General features: G+C 52.8%; 6 protein-coding genes across 6 annotated transcripts; 4 read left to right on the top strand and 2 right to left on the bottom strand.

Annotated features, from left to right (window-relative positions):
* The first annotated feature begins 1 nt into the window (after position 1).
* On the top strand, positions 2-2,252 carry BKA58DRAFT_371346 (C2H2 type zinc-finger-domain-containing protein). The gene has a single exon (XM_046169015.1). The coding sequence runs from the start codon at positions 260-262 to the stop codon at positions 1,940-1,942; it is 1,683 nt and encodes a 560-aa protein (XP_046030193.1). The 5' UTR covers positions 2-259; the 3' UTR covers positions 1,943-2,252.
* On the bottom strand, positions 2,253-7,833 carry BKA58DRAFT_371345 (Rap1-interacting factor 1 N terminal-domain-containing protein). The gene is made up of 3 exons (XM_046169014.1): positions 4,728-7,833; positions 4,409-4,678; positions 2,253-4,360 (listed from the first exon to the last, which is right to left on the bottom strand). Exons 1-3 carry the CDS (start codon positions 7,743-7,745, stop codon positions 2,312-2,314), a joined length of 5,337 nt encoding a protein of 1,778 aa, XP_046030192.1. The 5' UTR covers positions 7,746-7,833; the 3' UTR covers positions 2,253-2,311.
* A 452-nt stretch (positions 7,834-8,285) lies between these two features.
* On the top strand, positions 8,286-10,169 carry BKA58DRAFT_371344 (guanine nucleotide exchange factor). Its single transcript, XM_046169013.1, has 6 exons — positions 8,286-8,400; positions 8,457-8,531; positions 8,582-8,658; positions 8,710-8,868; positions 8,920-9,887; positions 9,945-10,169. Exons 1-6 carry the CDS (start codon positions 8,376-8,378, stop codon positions 10,039-10,041), a joined length of 1,401 nt encoding a protein of 466 aa, XP_046030191.1. The 5' UTR covers positions 8,286-8,375; the 3' UTR covers positions 10,042-10,169.
* Positions 10,170-10,566: 397 nt separating this feature from the next.
* BKA58DRAFT_327155 (uncharacterized protein) lies at positions 10,567-11,979 on the bottom strand (the record flags this gene model as incomplete). The annotated part of the gene is made up of 1 exon (XM_046168101.1): positions 10,567-11,979. A coding segment is annotated over one exon (1,413 nt), but the record flags the coding sequence as incomplete, so codon positions are not given.
* A 738-nt stretch (positions 11,980-12,717) lies between these two features.
* BKA58DRAFT_349336 (mitochondrial 54S ribosomal protein YmL16) lies at positions 12,718-13,895 on the top strand. The gene is made up of 2 exons (XM_046168489.1): positions 12,718-13,121; positions 13,174-13,895. The coding sequence occupies exons 1-2, from the start codon at positions 12,737-12,739 to the stop codon at positions 13,551-13,553; spliced, it is 765 nt and encodes a 254-aa protein (XP_046030189.1). The 5' UTR covers positions 12,718-12,736; the 3' UTR covers positions 13,554-13,895.
* Positions 13,737-15,822, top strand: BKA58DRAFT_479 (uncharacterized protein). Its single transcript, XM_046175340.1, has 3 exons — positions 13,737-14,292; positions 14,363-15,053; positions 15,106-15,822. Exons 1-3 carry the CDS (start codon positions 13,920-13,922, stop codon positions 15,689-15,691), a joined length of 1,650 nt encoding a protein of 549 aa, XP_046030188.1. The 5' UTR covers positions 13,737-13,919; the 3' UTR covers positions 15,692-15,822.
* The last annotated feature ends 536 nt before the right edge of the window (positions 15,823-16,358 follow it).

Raw genomic sequence — 16,358 nt, 5'->3', positions numbered from 1 at the left:
CCAAATCGGCCTTTTGCGCAATTCCACCATCTTCGCCGTGCGCAGGACTGCTGATAAGACCCAAAATCTGACTCCCGCGCCTTCTCAACTTTGTAATCGCGCCCTGCTCGGCCTAGTCGACTTTTGCCCCTCGGCCAGTCATAAAGTCGTGAAATCGTCGGCGCTACCACATCCCACACTCAACCCCACCTATCGCCTATTATTTCTACTCCTCCCTCCGAGTGCAACCACACCGTCAAGCCCACAAACACTCGCAAAGATGGCGTCGCAAGTTCCGTCCCAGGCTAACATCCAGTCTACGCATCCCTTTACTTGCAACACATGTCAGGTCGCCTTCCGATCGAGCGAGTTGCAGCGGGCGCACATGCAGACCGACTGGCATCGCTACAACCTCAAGCGTCGCGTAGCCTCGCTCCCACCGCTATCCTCCGAGATCTTCACCGAGAAGGTTCTTGCGAACAAGGCCACCGCTGCCGCCTCAGCCGCCAAGGCGTCGTTTGAGAAACTGTGCACCCCATGCCAGAAGACATACTTCAGCGAGAATGCCTACAACAACCATCTCAACAGCTCCAAGCACCGCATCAACATGGCCAAGTCAGGCAGAGGCGCCCAGCTAGACGACGCGGCCTCCGTTACGGGTTCTATGGTCAGCTCCGCCTTTTCGCTGGGCGAGTCCATGGCCGAGTCGGAAGCCACCACTGTCAACGGGGACAAGGAGGTTGCGGATGTTGCTGAAGGTCTGCAAAACGCGAGCCTCGAGGGCGAGGACGCTGCTGAGAACGAGTCCGCCGCGGCCGAAGATGACAAGAGCTCTGTCGCCGCATCGACAAAGCCTGCCACCGATCCCCTCCTCGACTGCCTGTTCTGCAACTACAAGTCGCCCAGCTTCCAGCTTAACATTACTCACATGGGACGATACCATGGAATGTTCATACCCGAGAAGGAATTCCTCGCTCAACCCGAGGAGCTTATCAAGCATCTCCACGAGAAGGTCCACGCCTACCACGAGTGCCTGAAATGCCACAAGATCCTACACACTGCCTCCGGCATTCAAACGCACATGCGCGATCGCGGCCACTGCATGATTGCTTTCGACACGGATATCGAGCTGGTCGAGATTGGCGAGTTCTACGACTTCCGGAGCTCTTACCCCGATGCTGCCGACTTCGACGAGATGGCAGAGGAGGCTGAAGATTCAGACGATTCGTCATCTACAACAGGAGGCGGAATCAAGCTCGGTGCCAGGCGCGAGACCAAGACTACTACAGAAGATGATGCAGCCATGTCGAGCAACGCCGAGGAAGACGCAGGCTGGGAGACTGACAGCACTGTCTCGAGCGTACCGACTGATGAGATCACAGCCGTACCCATCGATCGCAGCCACCGCCACAAGTCACTCAACAAGTCGAAGCACCACAACCATGCCGATCCCCGCCCACACCGCGCTGCAGACGGCTTCCACTCCCACGCGCATCACACTCCCCAAGCTGTCTACCACGACGAATACGAGCTCCATCTCCCATCAGGCCGCACCGCTGGTCACCGCTCCCTGAACAAGTACTACCGCCAAAACCTGCGCAACTACCCCGGCGTCGCCGAGCGCATGGAGGAAGCACAACGCGCCCGCATACCCGGTGCAATCACCGCCGGAGACGAAGACGAAGAGGACGAGGACGGCGATGTTACCATGGACGGCGAAGAAGGCGAGGAGGGCAGCCAGCTCCAAGTCCGCGGACGAGGCCATGATAAGGACCGCCAGCTCCTCTCCCGCGCCAACGGTGGCAGAGGCATGGTCGGTGTCACTGACGCCAAGAAGAAGGAGATCCAAGCTGTCGAGAAGCGCGATAGGAGGAAGGAGCAAGCTGCTCGCAGCCGCTACCAGGCTAATGTTGAGAAGGCGCAGAACTCCCAGAAGCACTTCCGCGATCCCCTCCTACAGTAGTCGTTTCTCCAATGGAAAGTTTGGGTCAAGGTGGATTGCGTTCCTCTGGGTTCTTTTCTTTTCTTTTACTTGCGTGTCTTTTTTAACGAACTTTTATGAGCATGGATGGGCGTTTGCGTGGAGACAAAAGGCATGAACTAGAATGTCGCGGACGAGGGCTTCGGACTCTGTGGTATACCTTGGAATATGAATTACATGACAAAACAGACCCATCTGTCCACATTTCTCGTGATTTCATCGTGTCAGGATTATTCCTTGCATTTGCTGCAGGCATTGATACAGATACAACGACTTCATATATATGACATTATCCTACGTTCAACTACATCCAACCTCATCAACTTTTGCCCCAATAACCCCGTGATCCAACTACTTTCTCTCATCCTCTCCCCTCAACCCCGCAGCATGCACCTGCCTCCTAATATCAAACAGCGCGTCGTCAATTTCCCTCTCCTCCTCCCGCCCTAGAACTAAACTCGGACTGCTAAAGAGATAGTCCTTGAGGCTCTTGAGTTGATTGATGATACTGCGCGGGGTGAGGATGACGCGTTCGGCGAAGGAACGGGTTGGTGTGTCTGTTGCTGAGTGTTGGGTTTGCGAGTGGGATTGTGAGTGGGTTCGTTGATGTTGGTGTGAAGGTGCAGCGTCGACTTCCACGTCAGCTTCGACTTCGGCTTGAGGGTCCAGCACGCTATATTCCTGCTCCGCCATTTCGCTGTCTTTGCTGACGGGAGACGGCTTCGTAGATTCAGAAGACCTCGGCCGCGGGCTCACTTGCACATGACTCAACCTCTTACTCCCACTACTTCCCGGCGTCGTTCTCTTCGCCTCACTAACATCCTGATCCGCACTCTGTCTAGCTCGTTTGGGCGCGGGGGTTTCGTCTACGACGAGATCCTGCGAGTTTTCGACTTGGGAGAGGAGGGATTGGGAGCGGCGGAGGTTTTGTTTGCGGTTTGTTGTTGCGGGGACGACGACGGGGGATTTGGTGGTGACGGCGGTGGTAGTAGTGTGGGTGGATTTACGTTTTTTGCCTCGCGGGTTGGAAGGTGGTGGGAGGGGTGCGGCGACGGTGATGTTGTCGAGGATATCGGCGTCGGAGGGCTGGGATGGTTCTGGTTCTGGGGCGGCAGCTGGAGCTGGAGCTGGAGCAGGCGCAGGACTCTCTTGTGTCTGTTTCTTGCCATTCTTCTTGTTCTTTGCGGGTGTGCGTCTGGGTTTCTTTCCACTTGGAGGACGGGAGGGGCTGCCCATAGAATGGCGGGAAGAACTACGCAGGGAGTACGGTGTTCCCTTTGCGGAACTATTATCAAAAGAGTCACCTACTCGGCTCGTACTGCTTGTGTTGACTTGAGAGCTCTTGCGCGGAGATCGGCGGGCAGGGCCGCGAGTTGGCGTCTGTGACTCGTCTACTTCGGTGTCGCTACCAGCTTGGTCCTCCAACATCGATGACTGTGGATGTGATGCGGCGTCGACGTATTCAGCATTCGACTCTGATTGTGCGGACTCTGTCTCTGCCGCAGGAGCATCATGTACTTGCATGTCGGCGTCAATTTGCGCTGTAAGTTGCAGGTCTATGGTCGAACTGGGCAGTTCTGACATGATTGTGTCTGAAGGAGATTCGGGGTCCATTTGTGTGTTTTCGTGGAGCGCAACAGCATCAAGCAGTGCTTCCTCATCGATTGTGGTTCCTTCATCAAAAGAACCCGAAACTGAGCTTTCTGGTTGACGGTACTCAAAGCTGGATCCTACGAGAACATCAGGCTCGCTTTCTTTGTTGTTAGACCTGTCGTTCTTGTTGAACTGAGGCGGCGAAGAGTTCAAGTCATCGTTCGCAAACTGTATGTTCCGGACAGCCGTCGGTGTGACAATATCTGTGTCCTCGCTCACAATATGACGAGTATTCCTGCGAGAATGTGGAGTTGGCGACGACCCAAGGTAGCCATCCATAGGACCCATGGCTGCAAGAGCCTTAAGTGGAGTTGTCCGAGAAGCATGATCTGGCAGATCATCTGCAGTCAACGCATCTGAGTGGATCTCCATCGGTGATGGCACGTCGTCTGGCTGCGGTGAGGCAGCACCCATTTTTGCGAATATACCACTGCTGAGCCTTTGACGATCGATCATCTCTTTTTGTCGGTCAGTCAACACCTGTGACTCTTGCTGGAACGGGTTCGATGGCGAGGAGACGATAGGTTCGAATTTGATCTGAGAGTCGTCGTGGCGGAGACGAATCTTTGGTGTTTGTCGCGACGGCATTCTCCTCGTGGCTGAGGTGGGTACTGCTGGAGACCGAGACTTGGATCTACGCGATGCTTTGGAGATCTTGAAGGGTGAAGCCTTTACCCGCGGGCTCTTAAATGCACGTTTGACCTCGTCCGCACTCGTATCGGAGTCGTAGAAGGACAGCTTGTTCTCCTATTCTGACGTTAGTAAAGTTTCGGAGGTACTGATATATGCACTCACAGCATCCTCTTCCTGGACTTCCAGTGAGGGAAGAGAAAGCTCGACACTATTCCGTAACTGGCGCAGGGCCTGCTCAAGTCGAGTGGGGTATCGCAGGCTGTTTTCTTTGCCGAAGGTGGCATTCCAGGTCGCAATGGAGATGTTGACGATGCTTCGACGTCTGCTTAGAAAGCCTGCGGTAACCAATGCTTGCAAGTGGAGCAGCGTTTGGCTGTCCTTGCGCGGCAACCGCTCTATGGCTTTGTTGACTTCCTCCCACATGGCGATGACCTAGAAATGGTTAGTGGCTGTTAACGCTGTTCAATAGCATTAGACGTACCTCACGATGCAAGCTCTTCAGTGGCTCTTCCTTGCTCTGCATCTTCTTCTCGGGATCTTCCACCCAAACCTGGATCGCGTCTTGTATCTTACGTAGATATCCAGCGAGATGAGACGTCGAGCAGTGTTGGACCGAGGTGCTAAGCGCAGAGAGAAAGCCTTTGGTTGGCTCTACATCGTCTTTGTCAAGATTCCTGTAAGCAGCTGACCCGACGGAAGTAATGGCTCCATAAAGGTGGACATAAGGGTCGATATCATGAGATCTTGCAGTTGTGTTTGAAGGCCAGAGATTCTGCCGACCTTGATCCATCACTTTGCGGCTCATCTGCTTTGGTAGGTTGCGGAGTAGAACGCTGGCGTACGCCAGACAAGAAGCCTTGTCTTCGTCAGGCGTGCGCTTCAGGATTTGCTCAGAGATCTTCTCAATGACAGCGAGTGCAAGCGCACCTTCTCCCGCTTCCCTCCGGACGGTACTGATCAAAGTCGACAGAATTTGATGCCCGACGGGTTTATCCAGTAAGTAGGCAGAACCGAGACTCAGAATCTCGACCACAATCTCGTACTCCTTGCCCAATGAACGAGCGCCGCGCTCACCTGATGGGGCTGTTGGGTCTTGCAGCATGGTATCAAGCAACGTCACAATCCGCGTCCAGAACTCCGATGCCACTGCACCCTTTAGCGAACCATCAACAGACGCTGCGCAGTCCCGTAGAAGCTCCAACTTACTCAGCCGGGTATTCTGAGCAGCGAAACAGGGTTCAATGATTACATCCATTGCGCGGAGTCGGACAGGATCCGCTAGCTTTCCTTCTGATTGTGTGACGAGAAGATCCAGTAGGAAGAGGAGCGGGGACGATCGGGTGCCTTGGTGCCGTGACCGATGTGATGGTGTCGAGGCGACTTCGATCTCGTTGTCGGCGTTGCGTGTGAGACACTTGTCTGCGAACTGGAAAGCGCCCATCTTCTGCACTACAGTCTCTATCAGGAAGCAAAACTTGTTTGCCCAGAGATCCTCCGTCTTCTGTTCTACCGCAATGTTGTCCGTGTGGCTGTCCCAGATCCGACGCAGCAAGTTGATGATATGTGCCATGGCATCTTTGGTTTCTGTGGAGGCCATGATCTCTTTGCTGCTTGCTTCAACCAAGGAGTTGATGACTGCTACCCACATCGTCTGAAACGGTTCGTCTTCCTGCTCTTTGCTTTCGGTTTTGAGTGCAGCCTCTAGAATGTCCTCTACGAACTCTAATACAAGAGCAATTGATCTCCGCACCCACTTTGGATCGACCAGAGGTAGCTCACCTCGCTGGATCATGAAATTCGGTCGGAGATCTAGCGCCCGATTTTCGTTCCAAGGTTTCCGAGAGCCATCCAGGAGAGCAGACACGATTCGGCATGGTATGGCGTGCTGCAGAGAAGACTTTGCGATGATTGGACTCCAGAGACCAGCTATGAAATCAGTCCAATGTCGGTCAAATTGTTCGAAAGAGGCTGCTGGGCGAAAGGCGTAGTACAGCATGGTGAAGTATGCGGATGAAACAGCGTCGCGTTCGGCTTTCTTTACTGGCGTCTTCCGTTGCAGTGCATGTACTGAAATTTTGACGAACATTCCCGACCAGGCTTCGAGTCTGGCTTCGGTGGCCAAGTTGATGAAGTTGACGGAGTATGCCAGGAAGGCAACGGCAACATTGGAGTATAGTCGGACTTGGTCCTTGTCAGACGACAGGCACTTGTTAATGAGGACCAGCCAATCTTTCAAGCCTGCGAACGCGTCAAGCGAGTCTTTGAGGAGACCCGTGACAGCAGCCACGATCTGTGGCACCAAGACGGCGTAATCACCACCCAGCATACGATCCAATTCACTTGCAAAAACGCTAGCAATGGTGCCACCGTCGCTCTTAACCCGGTTCAGAACAGACAAAACGGATTTGGCGACATGTCGGTCATGGCCAATGGTCTTCGCGGCGGTTACTGCAGTGTCCAGCGCGCTTTGACTGATATCCTTCTGGACCGATACCAGAGCTTTGAGAGTATGGGTGAACCATCGTTCGGTATGCCTAATCATAACATCCGGGCGTTGTTGAAGCAGCTTCCTGTATATCCGGACCCTGTAGGCTTGTACCGCGTGGCCCGATGTTCGTTCGTGGATGGTGTCTAGTGCCTCGAGCACCTTCTCGACGCGTGTCGCAGTCATGGTCTTCGGCCGGAAACTTTGTTGCATGAGCACAGCCAGGTGTGTGTTGACGGTAGTCTTGGGCATGGAGCTATCGCTAGCTACGCGGATGATGCGGTCTATGATGAAGGAGCAGAAGTCCTCGTCCATGGCGGATATCAAGTCGGTGATGCGGAATAGAGCCATGAGCAGCTTCATCGCCTGTCCAATGAGCTGTGAGTCCAGTCCAGTCCCAGCCAGACCCGGAGCCTGAATGTCGCGTCGTATGAACTGGGTCAACAGAGACATCTTCTGCTTCAGCGCCTGAGGATCGGGTATCTTTTCATATGCCTGCATCGTCCTCTGCAAAGAACCATATGCATCTAACCGAGTCCCGCGCTCAGAAGAAGCGAGCAGCTTCACTATCGCGTCCAGCATCTCGGCGAATGACTTGTATTTGAGCGGGTTGGCAGCGTCTTCTGCGGGAGGTGTCTGCGTGCCGTCGGAAGGCTTCAGGATCGACTTGAGCGGCTTGGTGAGACGGTTCTGGGGGAGGGGCTTCAGCGGTGAGCTACGCGTGGGTGTCCAGGACTGCGCGATTGCCTTGTTGGTGGGTATGTCGCATAGCTGCAGCTCGAAGTTGACTCTCTTCCGTGCGCTGGCGGAACTCGAGGGTATGTCGATGTCGGACGACGGCGATTGCTCTGGCGTGTTGGGCACTCTCTTCGCTGCTCTGAGCCTGGGCGGGATAGGCTTCTCGCCAAAGGGGTCTTGGAGGAATTGCACCGTCTCGTCGGCGGCTGTGTCTTCTTGGTCTTTGGGTGGAGTCGGAGGGCGCACGGAGAGAGATTCAAATTTGGACGACACCATGGCTATGCTGGAAACCGCTAACAAGAAAAGAGAAGAAAAGCACAAGAAGACGCTGGCATCGCTCTGGTATGCGTGGGTGAATGTGTAGAGCGTGTGGAGGTGATCGACTACCCCGGTCTAGAAGTCAAAGGTTGGTGTTGGCGACGCGTCTAGCGCGACGCTCCTCGTGCGCGTAAAGTGCTAACCTTAACCGCCATTCACTGGACGACGGGCACTCGAGCCAGAGCCCGCCCCCTGCGTCCGAAACATGTTTTGTTATGCTGCCAGTCTTGATATGCAGTCAGACATCCCTCAGCACATACAATCTTCTTGCGCGTTATTATGAAGACATGTCAAGGGATCAGCCCGTCACAGATTGGAGGTTTGCTCCATCATACAATGTCCTAACGATGTAGATGCGTTCTGACAGATAAAATATATGTCTCTGGATGAAGAGATGAACGACGAGATCGTTCACAGATAGCCGAACACAGATACTTGCTTTAGTCGCCTGGTATGGTTCGTTGCTTGTTGATGCGGACCCTGGAATGCGACAGTGATGCAGGTCCCACAATAGTGGGGCCTTCCGAGCGCGAGCTTCCACCCCAAGTGACGTGATGCGCTCTGATCGTGTTCTGCAACGCAACCGCCATGTTGTCGCAAAGAACGGGGAGCGGTCAGTTCTCTCTCCAGGAGTATTATCTTCTCTGAAGATCACTAACGGCGTAACAGCAAAGCTCGACGATGTTACCAGAATACTTTCCGAGTTGAAAGCAGACCTGGATGCGAAGAAGCTGTCTACTCAGCGCATGTCTCCCACACTGCACACGCGTACCTTGCGCTGACCGATCGGATAGAAAAACAGCAACTACTCGAACAGCTCAAAGTCTACGGTCGATCAGTCGAAAACTCCGATCCCATATTCACAGAAGATGTACGCTACACTTCACTAGGAGCTCTAGGGACGGCGTAGTGACCGTTACAGGGCCTTCGGACACTAGGACGCCATGCATTTGACGGAGAGACTACTGTCGCATCTCAAGAGGCTCTTAGATGTATAGCCAACGCCCTTCTCCTCCAGCCCAAGACACGCCAGATACTCGTTGATCTAGGTCATGGGCCACATGCAGCCGAGAAATTGAAGGTAGGCAGACGGTCTAGTAGTATACACATCTATGTACTAACACATCTACAGGGCGATAGTATCGACAACGAGTTCCTCGCCTCCCGAATCCTCTTCCTCACAACATACGACACAAGTCTCGACTACGCGCAACTCGTCCGCGAGAACCAGCTAGCCGAGAGCATCAACGCGGCTATAACGCGACATGCAAAGCGCTACTCCAAGTCCGCACCAGCAGGTTCAAAAGGGCACAGCCAACCCATGGAGCTCATGGCCCTCGCCGAAACCCTCAAGCTCGTCTTCAACATCATCCATTTCCACAAAGACCTCAGCGCCCACTTCACCCCCTCAATATCCCACGTCTTCAAGATCCTCGTGCGAAGAGGAGTAACCGAACCGCCCTTGACCGTACCAGCCCGAGAACTAATCAATGTCCTCCTCCACCTAGACCTTGAAGACTCCGAAGGCCAAAAAGCCGTCTTCCCACCCTTCGAGCCGAGAACAAACGCAAGACATTTGATTGGTATCCTCTACCGAGCCATCCTCGCATACCCACCCAAAGAGCCCGACGACGCCGTCGCCCCCGTTCTAACGCTCATCCGCCGGATCTACGAAATCGCACCCGAAGACGTGAAGAATACGATGGAAGAGATGCTCCTCCCCACGACCGAAGAACGCGATAAGCCCCTCGGGAAATCCAACACACTATCCTCCCGCCTCCTCAACCTCTCCACGTCAGCATTGACACCCGCGCTCCGCGGTTCCATCTCCTCGATGCTCTTCGAGCTCTCGCATAAAGACCCAGCGACGTTTGTGCATAACGTGGGATACGGGTATGCGTCTGGTTTCCTCATGTCGAACAATATAACCATGCCAGAGGAGTTGGTGAAAGCGAATGCGCCGGCGGGTGATGTGGAAGGTATACCCGTTAACCCTATTACGGGACAGAGGCTGGATAAGGAGGAGCATGTGCAGATGGAGCCTATGACGCAAGAGGAGAAGGAGAGGGAGGCTGAGAGGTTGTTTGTGCTGTTTGAGAGGTATGTATTCTGTGGGGTTGGGTTGTGGTGGAGGAGAGTGTGCTAACTTTGATACAGGTTGAAAGCGACGGGTGTGATGGATGTGCAGAATCCGGTTGAAGAGGCGTATCGCTCGGGGAGGATTCAGGAGTTGCCTGACGACGAGTCGGATTGAAGTATGGGTTGCGAAGAAATGTACTCGGCAATGTTCACAAAACATCCACCACAGAAGATATCTGTATTCCTTCAGTAACAAGATATGGATTGATATCGGAAAATATATTTGAAAGAAAAACCCCCCCGCCATGCACGCGCCTGCTTCCCGTTTTACTTCCGCCCCGACCTTTTGATTGCCCAACTATACACTGAATATGTGATAATTGTGAATAGGTGTTGCTCCAACGCCGTGAAGATGCCGCTATGATATGGTTAAGAGATATATCGTTAAGCTAACTCGGACCGATGAAGAAAGCGTGAAACCCGGAACATGCGATGCCCTCTAGAAAATGGCGTAGATATATGTTCTCGAGATGTGCTGATCTTATGCTGATGTTGTTGTTGAGGACTCCAGACCATTTCGCGCAGGCACCGGCTGTCAAATCTCGGAAAGCGTTGGGGTCGACTTCGAGTAATTCGGATAGTTGCGGTAACCGACATCATTCCGGTGATAACGATCATCAGTACGACGAGGATACGCAGTGGGAATCTCGATGCTTGGTAAAAACCCCGTGCCGTTCTCGTTGCTATATTCGCCGATCCAGATTGGGCTCAGGATGCGCTTCAACATAATAGCAATGAAACTGCCGAGGTAGGCGTTGATGCGGCATACCGGATAGGCGGCGAGCCAGAGTAGAAGTACGATACCGGCGCCCTTCTGCCAGGATGACGTGCCAGTGACAGCCGTAAGAGGAGTTTGTTCGTGTATCTTGGTGATGCGAGAGGGAAGTTCGCCGAGCCAGTCGAAGAGGCCGCATGTATGCAAGAGGAAAGCTGAACAGCACGAGCCGGCAGTGTAGGCTGCGAGCTTTGTGTTGAACTTGTAGAGGACAGTGAAGACGAATATTGTACCAACTGTGGCCAAGCAGCCGCGAACAAGTAATGTAACAAGTGCAGGTATAGCGCTCAAGAACGCAAAGCCTTCGGCAATGTGCTCAGTTTGCGTCTCGAAGATGTCTAGACGTTGCGCAATGCTGTCTACTTTGGAAAGGGATCGATCCGCGACGTCGTTGGTTCGGTTGACGGTATTCTGTGTAACGCCCATGTAGCCTGCTAAAACAGTATAACTGTGAACTTGCGCCTCGTGGTTTGATTGAATGCTCATCCTGGCTAGATCATGGTATTTTTGGAGCTCGCTAGTGAAATGTTTCGCGAGCTGTGAGCTCTCCAGCATCAGATCTTGCGAGAAGTCTTGCATCTTCTCATGAATTTGGTCAATCTCGTTACTCTGACTCTCGGCTAGAGCTGTGATCAGATCCGAGATTGACACCTCCATGAAAGTACGGAACTTTTCATCCAGCGCACCAACAGTGGCGACAGCCTTTCCTTGTACCGCTTGGATGTCTTCTTTGAGCTGCTGATGAGAGTCGCGAGCTTCTTCGGAGTACTGCCTCTGCTCACGGATGAGAGACTCGTACTCTTCGGTCGTCTTCTGCATGTTCGATGTCACATCACCCAGCACCTGAGTCAGGTTCTTGAATATCTCGAGATGATTTTCTCGCTCGATGACATCTCTGCTGGCCTGACACATGACCACTGCGTTCTGGCGAGCGTTGCTAAACGATGTCCAATACTGCGGTGTCGATTGAAGGCTCTTGAGGCATTGGGTGTATTGGAACTCTTTGAAGTCGGGATAGCATTGCTTGTCGCTGGGAACTTCTGGTCGGGCGTGCCACCAGCTACCGCCTTTGCCGCAATGTCTTGACGCCGGAACCAGGATGTCGCAATTTGCTGGCGGTGTGGGATTGACTGGCTGAGCACTGAGGAGTTCGCATACAGCTAGTTTGGCGGCATACTCGGTTTTGACGTTGTCCAGATACGCTTCCGGCCGAGACCTGGCGAAGTCCGGTGCATGTTCCAAGAGTTTGCACTCATTCATCAAATGGGAAGCAGCCATGCGAGTGCACGTCGGCGCTGTTTGCATGGAAACGACGAAGTCGACTGCCTGTGTTATTACCTTGTGGTTCCTGGATGTTGTGTATTGGAACAGAGAATCCACGTTGACTGTTGGAGCTGCATTTGCTGGTGGGGTGTGATAATGAGAGGATACTGTAGGCAGGAGGAAAAGCCATATCGTGATCAGCTTCGCCTTGATGAGACCATGTCGAGAGTCCATATGAGCAGTACGCTGGTGAGCAGTCAGGGTTATCGAAAGCACAGCACGAAAAGCAAGCGAGATGAGGCAGGAGCCGATGAGTAGAAGAAAGTAGAGGAAAAGAAGGAGGCGAGAGGTCAAAGATGGTAAGATCTCCATTACTAGCGGCCATGTGAGTTCACGACATGGTAAGAGAGCGGAGAAGACGCAGCGTTGGAGAAGCTGAAGCATGATGACCTGCCGCGACGGGAAGGTGAGGCCAAATCTGTGGTAAGAGCACGCGCTGTTAGTCGACGATTAGTAGACACATGCCTGGGTGGTAGTACGGCGATTCGGATACTTCAAGCGTCGGAATCGGACGCTGTATCGTACAACATGTTCATCCGGAGAGTAATGACGACTGGAATGTTGTGGTGTTGAGGGGTGTTTACTAGGTGAAGTTGCGACGGCCCAGCCAATCAGAGACGTCGATGACGCGCTATCACGAGACCGGAGGAGCTAGCAGCGAGTTGGAGATTCCGAAAACTCTCGCGATAATCGTTGCCGGCATCAAGACAACATGTTCGCCCCAGCACGACGGCGGTGCGCCCAAAGCTTCGCAAAGTCCTCGAGCCAGAGCAGCGACTCAATACCGACTTTCCTGCTGCCCGTATTTTCCAGGCCCGCGCCGACCAGGACCTTTACCTCGACGGCATCATGTCAATCCAAGATCGGGTCTTTACCGCTCTCAATACCCCAGGGAGTCACGTTCCAGGTGGTCGCGCCTTCCGCTAAGGCGAGAAGTGCGAGAGTGCAGGCCATGTCTACAGTACACATCAAGGGACCACTCGGTGAGCTTTCAATGGCCATCCCTCCATACGTCAATATCAACCAGGACCCGGCATTGGGCGGGCCGACGTTGACAATTGAGGACGCGAAAGATGCGAAGCAAAAGGCAATGTGGGGTACGAGCGCTGCCATCACCACAGGCTGCACAATTCGCTGACACAGATCCAGGCACCACCCGCGCATACCTCCAGAACCACATTCTCGGTGTCAGCGAAGGACACAGTGCCATTCTCCGCTTCAACGGTGTCGGTTACCGTGCCTCCGTCGAAGACTCTGCGACGACCGTAAAGTCCGAATTCCCCGGCCAAAAGTTCGTCAACTTGAAGGTCGGATACACACATCCAGTCGAACTGGCCATACCAAAGGGCGTCACTGCAAGCACACCGCAGCCGACACGCTTACTGATAGAGGGGCCGGAGAAGGAGGTGGTTATGCAATTCGCAGCCAAGATAAGGAGTTGGAGGGTGCCAGAACCATACAAGGGCAAGGGTATCTTCGTCAACGGAGAGACCATCAAGCTCAAGAACAAGAGAGTGGGCGGCAAGTGAGCATGGATGGTGGTCTGGTGGATGTATACTACATGTATTGGCGTTGTACCATGATGATCGGTCGAACCGGTATTATGCCGAGCGTAGGTGCGTCTTGCGCACGAAGAAATACACAACACGCGTCCGAAAGGCGCAGCGATCTAGGCATCCAACTTTGGAATTTTGTTTTCCGCCGTCTATGGTCTGAGCTACCGCAAACAATGTTGCAACATCGAGTACCACACCCTGGTAATGCTGCTGCCTAAGGACAGCTGGCAGAGGCTGTGCTCACTAAGCGAAGAACACCATTGAGGAACTTCTACATATATTGTGGCCTTCAGTTTTCACCCTAGATACCGGCATCATCACAATCGCATATTCTACACTATGACAGCTTCCCAGCTCCCCACCTGCCATCTTCTACGCATCCCTCGGGAACTTCGCGACGTGATCTATAATTATTGCCTTACGAGTGACGAGGGATACCATTACCACGCCGAGACGAATACACTACGATACCCCGATGGCACAGATATCAATCTCGGACTTATACGAACTTGCAAGCAAGTTGCGGCGGAGGTAGCGGAACTTGCTCTGAGTCAAAAAGTTATCACATTCAGAACGCAGATAGCACGTGTTGCAGGCGTAGAGGGAGCATTTGGATCCTCCTTGACGTCTATGACATGCTATTTCAGCACCTTGTTCTATTATCTCAACCTTTCAATGCAAGATGCCGCTCTTATTGCACTTGATCTATATGGTAGGACGATCCTCATACGCATACCCAAAGACACCACGTGAAATAGGCACCAGCTGACTGCGTGTTATAGCTACTGAGGACATGGCAGATTATATTCACAGACAGTACCCTCAGAGTGGCATTGGTGCTCAGATCAAATTACTGGCACAAATGAAGGGACAAGACCGCTATTTGCGAAACATCCAAGTAGTAAAAAACTCTGCACTGTCAATGACCCATATGGATCGCCAAGCTCTACAGGAAGCACTACAGTATGCCCGTCCTCATTTTGGTATTCCAATATGGCTTCTATCATTGGAGTCTTTCCACTGGCCCCTCAATATGTGGAGTCACATCAATCGTATGACAACCGACGGAGCCCCCAGCTCACAAGATGAGCGCAAAACCACGCTTGAAATCGCATGTTCGAAAATCTCGTCCGCAGTATGGCTGCCTTGGAAAACACCTACAACTGCGCAGATCAACGAAATGAGAGAGCTGTTGGCGGTTCTGAAATTGAATAGAGAGGTTTCGTGGATCCCTGAAGAAGCACCTCCTGGCGAGGGTAAAAAGCTCAGATATTATGGATCGGCCGCCTCGCAGAGCATTCACTTCCTCGAAACGCTGCAACAGGGACAGCGGTCTCGGTTGCGTCATTTGATCATACGCGAAGATCGCAGAAGCTGCGCATTGCCACGATGTCATGCGCACGGCCTCATTCCGTACCTGCAAGAGCTCCCCCGGTTACGTATTGACCACCATGTTGACATGTGGAGTGCTATGTAAGTCACCTGTCGTAACTGGAAATGTTTTCGTGCTAACGTACCTCGGAAGCTTTCTCGACCCCGATGTCATAATGAACTGGGTCAATGCTTCTCGATTACCTTCTCAGGCAAGAAGACCGATTTGCTGGCTACCTGAGGCTGCGTACAAAACCATTCACTGGATCAACGAGGCTATGAACTTGCGACATGCCGGCATGCCATTATCTGCGTATTGCCTCCATCTTGAAGCAAATACCGCCACCGCCCAGAGGGTTTGGAATGCTGTCAAATTGCTTGCGGCACTTGCTTCTGCTAACCAACGTCGCTACTACAAGAATGAGGATCATGCCCCCCTCTTTACTGAAATAACTCCCAATAATCCCGAGTTCGCCTACAAAGCACGTCAAGAGCGGCGCCTTGTTACTTCCATACGGCTCATTCTTTCTGGAGATCCTACAGTGCGGCTATCATGCCCTATAGGCACTCTGGGAGAATTTGAAGAGGATGCTCAACGTATAGGAAATGAGTTGAGGGATGAACCGAGATACGCTTGGAAAAACTATGCTAGGAGGAAGCTCGTTACAGGCGAGCTTGATGCCAAGGACTACGATTTCACGGCTCTAGAAGAGTTGTATCATGATCCCTTCTTGGAGTGAGATCGATAGTCTTGAAACACCCAATCTGCGGGATAAGCTGGCTAAACATGTAGTTGAAGGGCTTCGCTACCGAATACTGCACCCGAATTTCAAACCCAGGGACCCCAAGATCGGCCCTACCGAGTTTGTTTCGCATCGTTGACGCGTCCGCATATCGGATATGCAAGGCTACAGGGTGCATTTCTGCTGCCTGACGCATGACGACTTTTTGGGGGGTTCTCAAAGGTGTCTGTGTACTCAAAATGTAGCTCCAATTTTCGCATGGCGTGTGCCCTTTCCCACCTCACTATAATATGTGGCTACGCGAATCACTTTACCACAATTAAGACTGCAACACCAACTGCGAGCAGACGAGACACCATGACGGCGCAAAGTTCTCCTCAGCAGCCACAGTCGCGCCTCCCAAGCCTTCCTCGAGAACTCCGCGATGAGATCTACACCTATTGCCTGCAAGAACCTGGAGGCTATGTTGATTCTCCAATTGCCAACAAGGTTCGGTGTTCGAATGGTGAGGCTATCGATTTTGGTTTGATGCGCACCTTCAAGATGGTTGCCAGCGGGATGCTTGGCCCCTCATTGTATAGTCATCATATCTGTGATAATTTGCATGCCTCACAGTATTTATACACAAGGCAATTATGACGTACAATAGTCTTGCCCTTTTGCA

This window comes from Alternaria rosae (assembly GCF_020736505.1).
Source record: "Alternaria rosae strain MPI-PUGE-AT-0040 chromosome Unknown BKA58scaffold_1, whole genome shotgun sequence".
Classification (NCBI taxonomy): domain Eukaryota; kingdom Fungi; phylum Ascomycota; class Dothideomycetes; order Pleosporales; family Pleosporaceae; genus Alternaria; species Alternaria rosae.
This window is presented reverse-complemented; position numbering and strand designations above follow the sequence as displayed.

Coding starts and splice junctions, on each gene's coding strand:
- BKA58DRAFT_371344 (XM_046169013.1), top strand. CDS start 8,376: ATGTTGTCGCAAAGAACGGGGAGCG. Junction 8,532..8,581: donor GAAGAAGCTGTCTACTCAGC/GCATGTCTCCCA, acceptor CCGATCGGATAG/AAAAACAGCAACTACTCGAA. Junction 9,888..9,944: donor TTGTTTGTGCTGTTTGAGAG/GTATGTATTCTG, acceptor ACTTTGATACAG/GTTGAAAGCGACGGGTGTGA.
- BKA58DRAFT_479 (XM_046175340.1), top strand. CDS start 13,920: ATGACAGCTTCCCAGCTCCCCACCTGCCATCTTCTACGCATCCCTCGG. Junction 14,293..14,362: donor TATTGCACTTGATCTATATG/GTAGGACGATCC, acceptor TGCGTGTTATAG/CTACTGAGGACATGGCAGAT. Junction 15,054..15,105: donor GTTGACATGTGGAGTGCTAT/GTAAGTCACCTG, acceptor GTACCTCGGAAG/CTTTCTCGACCCCGATGTCA.
- BKA58DRAFT_371346 (XM_046169015.1), top strand. CDS start 260: ATGGCGTCGCAAGTTCCGTCCCAGGCTAACATCCAGTCTACGCATCCC.
- BKA58DRAFT_349336 (XM_046168489.1), top strand. CDS start 12,737: ATGTTCGCCCCAGCACGACGGCGGTGCGCCCAAAGCTTCGCAAAGTCC. Junction 13,122..13,173: donor GAAGCAAAAGGCAATGTGGG/GTACGAGCGCTG, acceptor ACACAGATCCAG/GCACCACCCGCGCATACCTC.
- BKA58DRAFT_371345 (XM_046169014.1), bottom strand. CDS start 7,745: ATGGTGTCGTCCAAATTTGAATCTCTCTCCGTGCGCCCTCCGACTCCA. Junction 4,679..4,727: donor TGAAGAGCTTGCATCGTGAG/GTACGTCTAATG, acceptor AACCATTTCTAG/GTCATCGCCATGTGGGAGGA. Junction 4,361..4,408: donor AAGTCCAGGAAGAGGATGCT/GTGAGTGCATAT, acceptor ACGTCAGAATAG/GAGAACAAGCTGTCCTTCTA.